Source organism: the organism of the source record quoted next, unplaced genomic scaffold (assembly GCF_019419815.1).
Source record: "Pyrus x bretschneideri cultivar Hongxiangsu unplaced genomic scaffold, Pyrus_bretschneideri_v1 Contig57, whole genome shotgun sequence".
NCBI lineage: Eukaryota > Viridiplantae > Streptophyta > Magnoliopsida > Rosales > Rosaceae > Pyrus > Pyrus x bretschneideri.
This window is the reverse complement of record NW_025999795.1, coordinates 1,843,611-1,858,436: the sequence shown is the minus strand read 5'-3', so window position 1 is coordinate 1,858,436 and position 14,826 is coordinate 1,843,611. Positions and strand designations below refer to the sequence as shown.

General features: G+C 37.3%; 3 protein-coding genes across 8 annotated transcripts; all 3 read left to right on the top strand.

Moving 5' to 3' along the window:
- Window positions 1-1,455: 1,455 nt before the first annotated feature.
- LOC103943388 (cyclic nucleotide-gated ion channel 1) lies at window positions 1,456-4,861 on the top strand. Of its 5 annotated transcripts, none has more exons than XM_048571228.1 (8): window positions 1,456-1,604; window positions 1,690-1,797; window positions 1,945-2,383; window positions 2,508-2,738; window positions 2,872-3,167; window positions 3,266-3,371; window positions 3,972-4,226; window positions 4,329-4,861. In XM_048571228.1, exons 2-8 carry the CDS (start codon window positions 1,760-1,762, stop codon window positions 4,752-4,754), a joined length of 1,791 nt encoding a protein of 596 aa, XP_048427185.1. In that variant the 5' UTR covers window positions 1,456-1,604; window positions 1,690-1,759; the 3' UTR covers window positions 4,755-4,861. The 5 variants fall into 5 exon arrangements, with proteins under 5 accessions (XP_048427185.1, XP_048427186.1, XP_009351962.2 ...); XM_048571229.1 differs by having other exon boundaries at window positions 1,473-1,797; window positions 2,872-2,888; window positions 2,979-3,167; XM_048571231.1 differs by having other exon boundaries at window positions 1,557-1,604; window positions 1,974-2,383.
- A 3,150-nt stretch (window positions 4,862-8,011) lies between these two features.
- Window positions 8,012-10,051, top strand: LOC103943387 (protein yippee-like At4g27745). 2 transcript variants are annotated; one of them, XM_009353684.3, is made up of 4 exons: window positions 8,012-8,137; window positions 8,627-8,656; window positions 8,776-8,909; window positions 9,560-10,051. In XM_009353684.3, exons 3-4 carry the CDS (start codon window positions 8,817-8,819, stop codon window positions 9,785-9,787), a joined length of 321 nt encoding a protein of 106 aa, XP_009351959.2. In that variant the 5' UTR covers window positions 8,012-8,137; window positions 8,627-8,656; window positions 8,776-8,816; the 3' UTR covers window positions 9,788-10,051. The 2 variants fall into 2 exon arrangements, with proteins under 2 accessions (XP_009351959.2, XP_009351960.2); XM_009353685.3 differs by lacking the exon at window positions 8,012-8,137 and adding an exon at window positions 8,182-8,329.
- Window positions 10,052-10,192: 141 nt separating this feature from the next.
- LOC103943519 (cyclic nucleotide-gated ion channel 1-like) lies at window positions 10,193-13,362 on the top strand. The gene is made up of 8 exons (XM_048570971.1): window positions 10,193-10,672; window positions 10,772-10,869; window positions 10,982-11,369; window positions 11,492-11,737; window positions 11,819-12,105; window positions 12,203-12,317; window positions 12,442-12,687; window positions 12,846-13,362. The coding sequence occupies exons 2-8, from the start codon at window positions 10,832-10,834 to the stop codon at window positions 13,230-13,232; spliced, it is 1,707 nt and encodes a 568-aa protein (XP_048426928.1). The 5' UTR covers window positions 10,193-10,672; window positions 10,772-10,831; the 3' UTR covers window positions 13,233-13,362.
- Window positions 13,363-14,826: the final 1,464 nt, after the last annotated feature.

Genomic DNA, 14,826 nt, shown 5'->3' with positions numbered 1-14,826 from the left:
TATAATTAGTTATATAAACCATGCACCATAGTCAATAGCATTGATTTAAGTTTTGCCGATAGAGAATATGGTTAGAAGAAGAAATACACTTGTTGACCGTGAATCATTTCTTTTCAGCAACAATCAAAAGATGTAACATTCAAATTGAAGAGATGTGATTATTGGGTTAATAACACAACTTCTCATCCCCTGTCAAACAGCCGCATATATATATATATAATTTTATTTTTAAAATATTCAACATTACATATATAAAATAAATGGATAAACGGTTATCCGTTTATAACCGCGGTTAATACCCATAACCACCCATTTAAATTTCATGAATAAACGGTTATACCCAAAACCGTTTATTTATCTAAACGGTTACCCATAATTGCGGGTATTTTGCCCATCCCTGTAACATCCCACATCGCCCAGGGGAGTGATCCTTAAATGTATATTCCCATCCTTACCTAGCACGAGGCCTTTTGGGAGCTCATTGGCTTCGGGTTCCATGGGAACTCCGAAGTTAAGCGAGTAGCGCGCGAGAGCATTCCCAGGATGGGTGACCCATCGGGAAGTTCTCGTGTGAGTTCCCAGAAACAAAACCGTGAGGATGTGGTCGGGGTCCAAAGCGGACAATATCGTGCTACGGTGGTGGAGCGGGCCCGGGAAGTGGTCCCCCCAGGCCGGGATGTGACAATTTGGTATCAGAGCCTAACCATGGTCGCTTGTGTGCCGACGAGGACGTCGGGCCCCTAAGAGGGGTGGATTGTAACATCCCACATCGTCCAGAGGAGTGATCCTTAAATGTATATTCTCATCCCTACCTAGCACGATGCCTTTTAGGAGCTCATTGGCTTTGGGTTCCGTAGGAATTCCGAAGTTAAGCGAGAAGGGGGCTAGAGCAATCCCATGATGGGTGACCCATTGGGAAGTTGCTCGTGAGTTCCCAAAAATAAAACCGTGAGGGGATGGTAAGCCTAAAGCGGACAATATCGTGCTACGATGGTGGAGTCGGCCCGGGAAGTGATCCGTCCTGGGCCGGGATGTGACAATCCCTATTTGGTACTGAGGTGATTCTGAAAAAAAAAAACTGGCATAAAAAAATGCTGAGAGCTTTTTTGTGTTTGGTAAACATTCAGTTTTAATTTTTTTTCACAATTTTGGGTGAAAAAAAGCTAAAAACAAGAAATTGCAAAACCCAGCTTTGAAAAATCGATTTCTTTTCACATCAGTTTTATATAAAAGTTTACCAAACATTATAATACTGTTTTTTTTTCAAAAGCACTTTTACAAAAAAATTTACCAAACACTTTGTTGTTTTATTTCACATATATTTACTCTCACAGCACAATAAAAATAATTTTTTTTCAAAGCAGAGTAATACCAAACTAGATCTTAAAAAATTCCACAAACCGCACTTTAGGAGTAAACACGAACGGAAGAGAAATGAGAAAGGGGCAAAACGGGAATTCACCATACGCATCAGTTTTCGCCGAACCTTACTTTGGGCGCTGGAAATTTCGGCGAAAGTCTCTCTCTCTACTTTGCGTTCTCTAAAACGGGACTCTTCCTTGCAAATTTCCACCCTTCCCAATCTGAGGCGGCGCAGATTTGAGGTATTACTGATGTTGAAGGCTTCGGTGCCGGGCTTCAGGAAGTTGTCGGTAATTTTTCATGAAATATTCTGTTCCATACTTGCAGGTACTGACTGTATCAGCAGAAATTTGAGGTATAGGTCGAGAAAGCTCCTTTGGGTTATAACTTATACATCATGAATCCCAGCGAGGAAGAGAGAACTGGAATTCCGAGGTTAGTTTGGCAAACCAGAGACGCAAATAGATCGAACTGCGGCATATTGAAATATATTATGCTTACTGCTCTGGTTGATTAGTGAAGTTTTAATGTGTTTTTGTTCCTGATTGGTGCAATTGTTGTTTCTTGTGTTATGTTCCGTAGTCCAATTCTGAATCCTGCAGCAACTACAGGGGAGAGTTGTGCCAATATCGATTATGGAAGAAATAGACCGACTAAAAAGCTCCCACTGTTATTTTGCGAAATCTTTGGTCCGAATGCGGAATTTCTTCAAGTTCGGAATTCTGTGATTGTATTAGTGTGGGCGGTTGCTGTCTTAGTGGATCCTTTATTCTTATACACTCCTGTAGTGAATAAAGACATGATGTGTGTTACAGTGGACAAAAAATTGGCAGCAGTGGCTTTTACTTTTCGATTGCTCGCTGACATGTGTTACCTTTCTGCCATTATCGGTGGGCTTGTACCTGTACATAAGGTTGGGACACCTGAGGTTGGTATCGCGGTGGGGAGGAGGGTATCAGCTAAGGAAACTCTGGGGCGATGCAATTTAATTAATATTTTGGCTATTGCTCCTATTCCATACGTAAGAGATCAACCTTTCCCCTTCCGAGCTATATCAATTACTACAAACTAGGACAAATGTTCCCAATCGATTCATCGTCGTCATTTAATTGTTGGTTTGAGAATCTGCTATGGCTTGAGTGCAGGTGGTTATTCTCTTTTACGCAGAAATAATAAGGGGCTCGAGGTCTACAAGGATGTTTCTCAACTTTCTTCTTGTGCTGCATTACATGACCCAGGTCGTACGCTTTAATGATTTTAGGAAGATTCTCGAGAAGAATATAACCAAACACACTCCCAAAATATGGATTGAAGGTGTTTTCAATTTCTGGATTAGAACTTCTTTCACCTTCTTTACGTGCATCCTTGCTAGTCAAGTAAGTCTTATTCCTTATTCCTTAATTAGTTTATTTTAATCATTCCATAAGTTTATTAACGTCATTTTCTGCCAAAAATATGGTAGAACGTTTGCAATTTTTCATCTAACTTCTAACGTCAATGTCCTTTTAGGTTTTCGGAGCTTTTTGGTACTTTTTTTCGCTTCAAAGAGAGATAGATTGCTGGCAATATGCTTGTCGAAGTGAAAATGGTTGTGAACTTGAAGGTTTTAATTGCAGGGACAAGGATACATTCAGAAATGTCACGCTTCTGAATAATCTATGCCGCCCTGCAACCGCAAACCCACCTACTGCAACGTTGTTTGATTTCGGTATATTTCTTGATGCCATTCAATCTGGTATCTTGAGCTCAACAGATTTTCCACAGAAATTCTTGCACTGTTTTTGGTGGGGCTTACGAAATATAAGGTTCATTCTTCATTATTGCTATTATTATTATCTAAAGAGAAGTGATAAGATTTGCTTGAGCTCATTGAATTTAGGGTTTTCTGTTTCTTTTTCTGCAGTTCCTTTGGGCAAAATCTCCAGACTAGCAACTATATATGGGAAAACCTCTTTGCGGTTTTTGTTTCTGTTACAGGCCTGCTATTAGTTCTCAATGCGATTTTGCAGGTTGGTAGTGACTACCGGGTCTTTGTAATATTAGACCTGGCATTTTAAGCCTGACCTGACCCACCCGTTAAAATTAGTATTTGGATGAATGTTTAATAACGGGTGAACCTGTTAATCACTTGTTAATTAACGGGTCATTTTGGGTCGACAATTGAGCCTATATTATGCCAGTCCCCCTTGAATATTTGTTCCCCATTAGCGACTCCCTATATTTTCTTCCGTATGCAAAATTATTAATGTTTTTATTAAGAGAAACCATAACAGGTTTTAAACAGGTTTAGAAAGATTAGGCTTAACCGTAGTAGTATGCAGACAGGTGAATCAGATGCAATGCACATGAAATGATAATTTCTATTGATTACTCTCTGGTAAGGTTTATTATATATATGGGGCCAATTGCAAGACTTATAAACTTTTCATTTGGGTACTTTTAAATGTGTTAGCCTAATGGGTTGGGTCAAACCCGATTTAAATCCAATAAACCCGATCCGTTTGCCGTCTACTTTGTGTAAGCATTCAAATTGAACAGAATCTTTGAAGTTGGCAAAGATAGTTAATTTATTAATTTTAGTGTACTAAAGCCTACATGCTGTGGAACAGATGTATATCCAGTCGACAGCTGCATTATCAAAGGAGAACAGAAAGTTGAGGGAAATGAAGAAGAGAAGTCCACAGATAGCATCGTGGTTCGATGAGAATGACCTCCCGTTGGATTGGAAAGAGAAGATCATGACATGTGCATTACACAAATTGAACGCGGATGAAGATATCAATATCAAAAATATCCACGATATTCTTCCCCGGAAAGAATTAATGGATATCAAGCGCCATCTCTGCCTAAATACACTAAACAAAGTAAGCTTTTGTATTAAAAAAAGTAAGCATTTGTATCTAGGCAATACATTTTTGTTGGACTTGCTCTTTATATTTCTCATATGGATACGCGTCTTCCTCTAGGTTTCGATGCTTCAAAATGTGAGTGAGAAAGAGTTTGACGAATTCTGCGAGTATCTTAAGCCCGTGATTTATGAGGCGGATACCTTTATTGCTCGAGAGGGGGAGCCATTTAGTAAGATGTTATTCATCACGCAAGGGACAGTGAGGACCTACACAACTACAAGTGATGATGGAAGGGGTTCTTCAAGCACTGGTAATACTGTTGGTGATGAGTGCTTTCAGAAAGGTGATTTTTATGGAGAAGAACTTCTCCAAGATTGGGTATCAATCAAAAGGTTATTCTCCTACTCGACCAAAAATGTTAGGTGCATCACAAAAGTTGAAGGATTTACGCTTACGATCAATGACATGGAAAGAAGCATAAACATAGCAGACAAAGGAAAATACAAGCAGAAAATTGAGCCACTTGAATGGGAGGAGGCGTGAGTTATAAGTTAGAATGCACAAATAATTGTTTTCGTTTCTTAAGCAAGTTCGTAAACCTTTCTGCAAGATCATGTCAGCATTTGTAAATTGAGTATGCGTTTCTGTCTCTTCTGCTGCAGTATTATCCCCATCGACACTACATTGAAATATTGAAATGGTGTCCTTCCTATGCCCTTCTATTTTGTGGAAAAAGGGGGAAATGGATAAAAGGAAAAAAGGGGTTGCAGTCAAAGGAGGCAGATTGTCTGCCCTCCTAAAATGGTGCCCTTCCTATGCTTTTCTATTTTGTGCGGTCACGGTTAAGCCACATTAATATTTTATATTAATTTGTTTTATAGAGATAATAAGATAAAAAGTAATAAGAATATAAAATGATGACGTAATTTAACTGCGATTGCATAGATATAAGGGGATGGAGATGGCACATAACAGGAGAGCAGACAATCTGCCTCCGTCAAAGAAAGCATACGCGCAGGGGTTAGGAGGAAATGGGGTAAACATGCCACTGGGCTGTGGAAAACGGAAGAGGGAGGATGAAGGATAAAGGAGTAGTGAACCAAGGGTAAATGGGATGAACGGCAGATTGATACTTGGGGATCACTCAAATCAAGGGCAAAAGAGCTTGTTCGACGTTACTAATTGTAGATTTACTCGACACGATTGAGCTTAATACTTGATTTTTTTTTTTTTTGAACAAATGATATTATCTACACTAAGGGTTATGCAAGTGGGCTAACCCCTCACAATGAGCTAGCAATAATGTGGTTTTATAACCTCTCACTTACAAGTGAAGAAGAATACTACTAGACTGTAATACTAAATGACACCTAACACTTGATATAAAGAGGAGAAAATTCACTCGCTTCAAGTTCAATTGCACGAGGCAAAATAACTATTTTTTAATTCATCTGAACGTTCAATAGATGGAGTGAGTGTGATACAGCAGTTGTTCACATTATTACGTTTTAACCTTGTTTTTTTAGACAGTTATTCATTGCTTTTGTGTATGAAGTGAGGGTATTTTAGGGATTTTCAAATGTTCCTCCATTTTTTTGCTCTCAGTTTATATACAATAACCTATTGCCACATGCATATGTGATGTAAAGGCATGGAAAGAGTGATCGGATATACCCTAATTTTGCGCGAGAGCCGCAGAACATCAGATTGGAAGTTGTGTCAAACGGGTTTAATCTGTTCGGGATTCTAAACTAAAATCACAGCACTTGGCCAATCTTCACAATTCCATATAATTTGCTGCATGACAAGATCGGGATCGTGATCCCTTTGCTCTATAACTTCCGCTGTGTCCCCCATCACAGCGCATTACCTACTACGGACAATAATTGGATTTTCGAAGGTCTACGATCATTTGTGGATAATATGTGCTTCTTCTTGTTGGTTCTCTGCATATGTTGCGCAGAAACTAATGTGTGTTATAATTCATATGATTTTATGCAGTGGATGATTTATCAATAAGAATAAGGTGATGTTTTATATCTGTAACAAAAGAGCAATGATAAAGATTGCATCAAAAGGAAAAGGAAAATCTTAAAGTTGGAAAGGGGAGATTTTCTGGTAATATATGGACTTCTGTTAATGAAAGAGAGTTTTAACGAAATACGGTATTGTTTACTTTTAACGAAAATGACATTTTTAGTACTCTAAAAAGTCATTCATGGTATTATTTACTTATAACACTTTTTTATCATTTTAAATTAAAACTCAAAATTTTCAAATATTTTTTCGTTACCATTTTTTTTAATGAAATCCCCCATTCGTTATTATAGTTCCTTGCTTTCCAACTTATCTTATTTGCTCCCCGCATGTGGGTAATTGAGTTTTGACCGGTGCATACCGAATTCAAAACTCCACTTGATGATAATAATTTATTTTTATGCTTTGCTTTCCGCGAACGTCTCTAGATACAAGGCTAAAAAAAACCCAGGAGCATTATTGTCGGATTTTTTGTGTGAGGATATCCGGAATCCTGTAATCACATACTTTCACAGTATATCATGCAATCATAAATTATTATAAATTTTTTTTATTTAAAATTGAATATAAATAGTATCTGACAAAAACTAGTTGCATAATGTACGATAAACGAATATGATTAAAAGATTTTCAGAATCCTTGCAAACATATTCCTGCGAGAATCCTCTCTTAAAAAATAACATCTTTGAAGTAGTCCAACTATGTAACAAACGGTAGTTTTTTATATCAGTTTATCTTGTTACCATCAAAATGTATTTTCAACTTTTCCTGCAAAATGTACTTTGTTAATATTGTTGACTAGTTAAAACACAGGTTAAATTATTGACACACAAAAAGAATTATATAGACGGAAATGTCAGGATAGTAATGCTCCAAACATAAAAAAACTCCTTTATTTTTTTTTCCATTAAGTTCTCGATCAAACATAAATTCCCAGACACAATAGAATTTTTGTAATTTGAGACATTGTCGTCTTAATGTTCATCTTTCACAGCGTGATATTATTCACACATCCTATTTTATCTTTTTTATACTGCTTTTAATTATCGACCATCTAATTAAATAAATTAAAGATAATAAAAAAGTTAACAGGATGTGCAGAAGATAAAAAAAAGATGTGTAGATAGCACCACTCATTTTATATAATTCTCCACCCTTGGAATAGCAGTTGACACACTTGGGATAGGACAAGGATTGTCCGCCCTCCACTTCCGGTGCCCTCCCCGTGTCCTCCTATTTTGTGTGGTCACGGTTAAGCAATGTCAACATTTTATATTGTTTTTTTCATAAAGATAATCAGACAAAAATAAATAGTAATATAAAATGTTGACGTGACTTAACCGTGACCGGAAGTGGAGGGCAGACAATCATTGTCCCTTGGGATAAACTAGGGGAGATTTGGATCCTCGCCGGATCCCCTCCCTGGGGATCTTAGAGATCAATGAATATGGACTGTTGATAAAAAATTGTGTCGTCCCAATTAAATATCTTTTATATTTTAAAAATAAAAATCATCATTTTGCATGAAAAATATAAAAAAAAAAAATTATGATTGTATGATTTTTTATCAACGGTCTGTATTCGTTGATTCTTATGATCCTAGGGAAGGGATCCGGCGACGATCCAAATCCAACTAGGGGCTACCTTGTGACGTCCTTGTCCTACTACGTTAACAGTAGCACAGCACCACTAAGCTTGCGCGTGTTAAGCCTCTCTGTCGGAGCGCGCGTAACTCTGCTCCTTGTGATTCAACCGAGTCCATCCTACTCAAAATATTGCAGAAAACTCTCTCTCTCTCTCTCTCTCTATATCTCTCTCTCTCTCTCTATATCTCTCTCATAGAGTTTTACATGAGCCTCAACCCTCAAGTCTCATTCCTCTGTTAAAAGGTTAGTGCTTTTCTTTTTCTTTTAATTTAATGCAATTTCTCTATCAATTTCCCGACTTTGATTGTACTGCTAACTGCTAGCAATCAATTGATTCAATTCTAAAAGTAAAGAACAAAGCAATTTCCCAACTCTCTCTGCTCGCATCAAAATTTTTAATCATTTTTTAATCACAATTAGTGACTGGCTAAACAGGTCAGATCCTCATCCCTTCCGATTTTAATTCCCAATTAATTAATGGGTCTATGTTTTTTAAATTTTGTCGTACCCCATGAATTTCACTTCAAAGACTCCAACTTTCCCTTTCCTAATCACTTGTTTAATCATTTTTTAATCTGGGTTTGTTAATCTTAATCTTCTAAATGTTCTATTTGCTTACCCTTAATTGCAAATCCTGTCTCTTTCAAAACCCAATGATTCAATTTTGAAATTTAATATTTTACTTTTGGATCTTGCACGCTAATTCGGTTGGTAATATATCTTTGCTTGCAGGCTTCTGGGTCACCGTTGATGTTGTTGCAGGTAATTAAATTCATAATCTTTCTCTTAATCCATAGTTTCATGTTTTAATTTTAACAGATTTTACTCTCCTGTGTGTAAGTTTTCTCTGTTTCTTTTGCTTTTCTCTGGTTGCCGAGCAGTGAGAGGTGTTTAGAGGTTGGAGCTGTGGATTTATTTGTTAATGGCGGATTTGGTAGGGCCTAGATTGTACAGCTGTTGTAATTGCAGAAACCATGTTTCCCTTCACGATGATATAATTTCCAAGGCTTTTCAGGTGAGGTTTTCACAATAATTATTGTTCACTCATTCTTCTTTGATTTTTATATGTTGAGAAAATAAGATTTGAATTTTTGTTTTTCTGGAGCTTTACTAGTTCTTCCCAAATGATCATTGAGTTTTGTAGAACTTTAAACTGATTTGCATAGGGTTTCATGTGATTTCCGCACTCCTCTTCGTCCGCCTGCACACCTTCCTTTTTTTTTCACTCAAGCCGTTGGATTGAATGAGTAAAGGAGAACCAATGCATAGAAACAAGAGTGCAGGACGAGAAAACGAGAGTCTGAAAATCGCTGTCCTTTAAACGAAGAGGGTAAATTTCACAGAAGAATTGAAATTGGGGTGTTGACTCTGTCTTTGTAGGTTATCTGGTTTTTGTTCGTCGTTTTTCTTTGTCACTAATCATGAGGGTTCTTGGCTGTGAAGCCAGTGATCAATATATGAACCGAATGGACCAATGAACATACGAAGATAACTTTCCATTTTTACATGAATAGGACACATAGTTTGCTCTTTGTGCTGAATGTTGTAACACGAAAGTACTGCGTCTGCTTAAAAAATCCGAATGTTTTGTTTCATTTATTGAGTGTGAGAATAGGATGTGGGCATATTTTCTTGTGTCCAATGTTGTTTCCAACATGTTTATAGGGAAGACATGGCCGAGCTTTTCTGTTCTCCCACGCGATGAATGTCGTTGTTGGGGCAAAAGAAGACAGACATCTCTTAACTGGTCTGCACACTGTTGCTGATATCCACTGTGGTGATTGCCGTGAGGTGTTGGGATGGAAGTACGAACGAGCTTATGAGGCATCGCAAAAGTACAAAGAAGGGAAGTTCATATTTGAGAAGTCAAAAATTGTGAAGGAAGATTGGTAGCAAAGGGTCCTGCCATTTGTTCCGGATTGCTGTAATTAAGCTAAGTGTACCAATATGCAGTTCCTATATGTGTAGTATTTGTGTTTGTACAGAAACTTGGCATTCCTTGACATTCTATCATTGTTTTGTGCGGTTTGATTCTTGCCGTCTGCTTTGTGCAAACGTTGTAGATGGAAATCATCGATCATCAAATTTATTTGTAAATAAACTATGGCATTTCTCAAGTATGCTCTTTTCTTGTAATATAATCACTAATCAGTTCTATATGCTGCTTTAACGTGTGTGGAGAAAAGCAATATCCAGATTAGACTACGAAACGCGCATATCCTCCGCAGAAGTGAAGCAGATGCGCTCACTGTCTCATGGAAAACGTTTGAGTCTGGTTGCTTCACATCTTTCACTCAAGGCGTCATATTTTTTGAGGTCGTAATGCTTCATTTGTTGTTTAAAGATTATGTTTTTGTTGAAGTTTGTTGGTAAAATCGTTCAAGTTATTGGCTCTAGCTGCAGGGGATCAAAACAAACACAATCAAACAAGGTGAAAACCAGCAGCAAAATGGTTACTTTGAGACTGTCGATACAACATAGCATGTTGTATACAATGTCAATGTCAATAAGCGACACCAGATCTCTATGCAGGTCCACGTATTCCCATTGATAAGAGCTAATCTCGGAATCCTTAATTTTTCCGCTAGTAAGGTTCTAGGAAATAGTTGCCAGGTTGAAATAATACTAAACTGGAAACATCTAAGAGCGTAAATTTCGTCGAAACTTACTGAATACTTTGATTGAACATAACTACTTGTTTTTTTATAAAAGGAGACTCTTCGTTTGCAAATTTCCACTCTAAGAACGTTTCCCAATCTGAGGCGGCGTTGATTTGAGGTATTACTGGTGTTGTGCGCTTCGGTGCCGGGATTCATGCATGGACTAGAACGTACTAGTCAGTAATTTTTCATAAAATATTTTGTTCCATCTTTGCAGGTGTCAACTGTATCAGCAGAACCTTGAGGTATACTTGGAGAAAGCTCCTTTGGGTTATACATGAATCCCCGTGAGGAAGAGATAATTGAAATTTCGAGGTTAGTTTCGTAAACCAGATATACAAATATATTATATATGCTTAGGCTTGTGAAATTTAATGTGTTTTTGTTCCTGATTGGTACCATTTCATGTTTCTTGTGTTCTGTTCAGTAGTCCAAATCGGAATCCTGCAGCAACTACTGGGGAGAGTTCTGCCAATATCAACTATGGAAAATATCGAAAATTCTTTGTTTGGAATGCTGTGTTGGTACTAACGTTTGGGTTAGCTTTGTTAGTGGATCCTTTATTCTTATACGTTCCTATACTCAACAAAGACATCAAGTGTATCAGATTGGACAAAAAGTTGACAAAAGTGGTTCTTAGTTTGCGATCACTCACAGACATGTATTACATACATGACTTTCTGTTTCAGCTTCTAGCTATACGTGAGCCTCATGAGGCTGCGACACTTGAGGTTGGTATCGCTATAGTGGGGAGGAGTTATGCGTCAGCTATGATAATTTGGTTGTTCCCAATTAATATTGCTCCTATTCCACATGTAAGAGATCAACCTTTCCCTTCCCGAACTATATTAATTACTACAAACTAGGACATGTATTCCTAATTGATTCAACATCGTCATTTAATTGTTGGTTTAAGAATGTATTATGGCTTTTGCAGGTAATTATTCTCTCTTTCTCAAAAATAATAAGGGGCTCGAGGTCGACAAGGATGTTTCTGAACTTTCTTGTTGTGCTGCAATACATGGCCCGGTTTCTATGCTTTAATCATCATCGTAAGAATCTCGAGAAGATATTAACTAAACACACTCCTGAATTATGGATTCAAGGTGTTTTCAAATTCTTGATTATCAAATTCTGGATTAGAAGTGCTTTCATATTCTTTAACTTCATCCTTGTTAGTCATGTAAGTCTTTTGCCTTGCTCCTTATTTAGTTTTTTTTTAATCATTTTTTGTGCAACTTGTAACATCATTTCATCCCTTTAGGTATTCGGAGCTCTTTGGTACTTTTTTTCGTTTCAACGAGCGATAGATTGCTGGAAATTTGCTTGTCGAAGTGAAAACGGTTGTGAACTTGGAGGTTTTCATTGTAAGGACAAGGATACATTTAGAAATGTCACGCTTCTAAACAATCTATGCCCTGCAAATCCACGAACTGCAACGTTGTTTGATTTCGGTATATTTGTTGATGCCATTCAATCTGGTATCTTGAGCTCAACAGACTTTCCGCAGAAATTCTTGCGCTGTTTTTGGTGGGGCTTACAAAATATAAGGTTCTTTCTTCATTATTGCTATTATTATTATCTAAAGAGAAGTGGTAGGATTTGCTTGAGCTCGTTGAATTTAGGGTTTTCTGTTTCTTTTTTGCAGTTCTTTTGGGCAAAATCTACAGACTAGCAGCTATGCATGGGAAAACCTCTTTGCGGTTTTTATGTCTGTTATTGGCATGCTATTGGTTTTGATATATCTCAATGCAATTTTGCAGGTTGGTACTGACTACCGAGTCTCAGTATAAAAATTCCAATTATACAAAAACTTCAAGTTAGCAAAGAAAGTTAATTTATTAATTTTTGCATAGAAAATACTAAAACCTACATGTTGTGGAACAGATGTATTTCCAGTTGACAACTGCATTATCAAAGGAGAAGGAGAGGAAGAAGAAGAGAAGTCCACAGGTAGCATCATGGTTAGATGAGAATAACCTCCCTTTGGATTTGAAAGAGAAGATCGTGATATTTGCATTACAAGGATTGAAAGATGATGAAGATGTCGATATAAAAAATATCCACTATATTCTTCCCTGGAAGGATTTAGTGGTTATCAAGCGACATCTCTGCCTAAATACACTGTACAATGTAAGCTTTTGTATTAAAAAAAGTAAGCATTTGTATCATTAAAAAAATTAACTTATGCTTGAATGCTCACGGCCGTAGAAGGCCTAGTTCAATTCTGCGCAATACATTTTCGATTGACTTGCTCTTTATAGTTCTCATATATATGCGTCTTTCTCTAGGTTTTGATGCTTCGAAATCTGAGTGAGAAATGGTTTGAAGTATTATGCGAGTATCTTAAGCCCGTGATTTATAAGGCGGACACCTTTATTATTCGAGAGGGGGAGCAATTTGATAAGATGTTATTCATCACACAAGGAACAGTGAGGACCTACACAACTACAAGTGATGATGGATGCGGTTCTTCAAGCACTGGTAATACTGTTGGTGATGAGTGCTTTCAGAAAGGTGATTTTTATGGAGACGAGCTTCTCCAAGCTTGGGCATCAACTGAAACGACCACCTATCGCTCGACCAAAAATGTTAGGTGCTGCACAAAAGTTGAAGGATTTACGCTCACGATCAAGGACATGGAAATAAGCAGAGAAAAAATACGAGGAGAGAATTGAGCTACATGAATGAAGGACGCATGAGTTATAAGAATGCACAAATAATTATTTTCGTTTCTTAAGCAATATCGCAATCATTTTTGCAATTACAATGCACAAAAAAATTACTTATAAGGTAGAATTTCTGCAATGTCTCAGAGTCAACAAATTGAGTCACCTTTCTTCTACAATCGTAACAAAGAAACAACGGTAATGCATCTGTATGTAACGAGCCTTTAAATAGTTACTACATGCTACCAAAGCCTTTTATCACGCTTTACAGAGAGATTTTCATGAAGCTTGGCAACTTTAAGGCCAGCAAATCCAAATAAAATCTTCAACCTATGCACAGCCCCTTGTTTCACTGACAGAGAAAGGAAGGGGATCAATACCTGACCTAACATTTGTCATGAGGTAAATTAAAAGTGGTTAATTAATTACAAACCTGAATATGATCACTCTACAAGTGAACGTTCTCGAACACAATGCAAGCGGAACTGCTTCCCGAGGCATTTTTCGTATCAAAACCTCCCTACACGACGGACAGTTGAACTAGAGAGTCGAATTCTGCAACAGTTAACAATAAAAGTAGTAATCAAAACACGAACTGAGTACTCCTCAGTTAGTGTACTCTCCAGCGATTTTGCAGATGGATTAGGAGTAGCATGATCATCATCCTGAGCCATCTGAGCCATCCGAATAGCAGTACCTTAACGTAAGAGGGTGGACTGAGTTGAGGAGTAATAGGGCTTTTCTACGCGACGAAGTTTTTTAGGGTTTTTATACGCAAGGCGTCATATCATGTCCCTTTACTATTGTTATTTTTTATTCTAGCAAAAAGAAGATCCTGAATAAGGAGCTGGACTGGCTTGGCTAGAGAAAAGAAGACCCAGGTCGGATTGTGGGCTTAAGATTTCAAATCTGTTGACAACCATAAAGTACTTGCCGGACCATGCTGCATGAAGTTACAGTATAGTTCTTGTAGTTTTAACTGCCGTGATATAGGTTCTAGTAATTTGATGATATTTATCGCAGTTCAAAGATAACTTGATTCCATCAAACTTTTTTACGGTTTTAGCAATTGAGAGTCATGTGTGTGGTATTTTTACACCAGTCAAAAGACCAATTTACTTTCACATATTGAAAAAAAGTTAGGATTCTACCATAAAATCAAATTTATTTAACATGTAACTAGCTAGTTGTAATATTTGAACAGCGGTACGCTTTACAGAAGACGTGGTGATTAGAACCCTAATGAAGGTGATATGATGATTTGAGAAATATATAATTGGTACATGGTTAAGTATCACCCAAAAAGCAGGAAAATTATCATAAGGTAATGAACAAATGTATAACTGTAGGAATGTATGCAGTTGATGGATTATACATGCATTGTGTAGGTAGTACGTACTGTATCCGGCCTACGTTCTATAACTTCTGCTACCTAATACTATATATGATCCCAATGCACAAACAAGTTCGGGGAATATTTTTGCTCGCCACCTTCAAGTGATTGTGATGCTTACTATCATATTTATCACTGTTATATGAGTTTAAATTTCGAGATCGGTGTAATAAACATACACAAATCTCAAAATTTAAACACATCTAACAA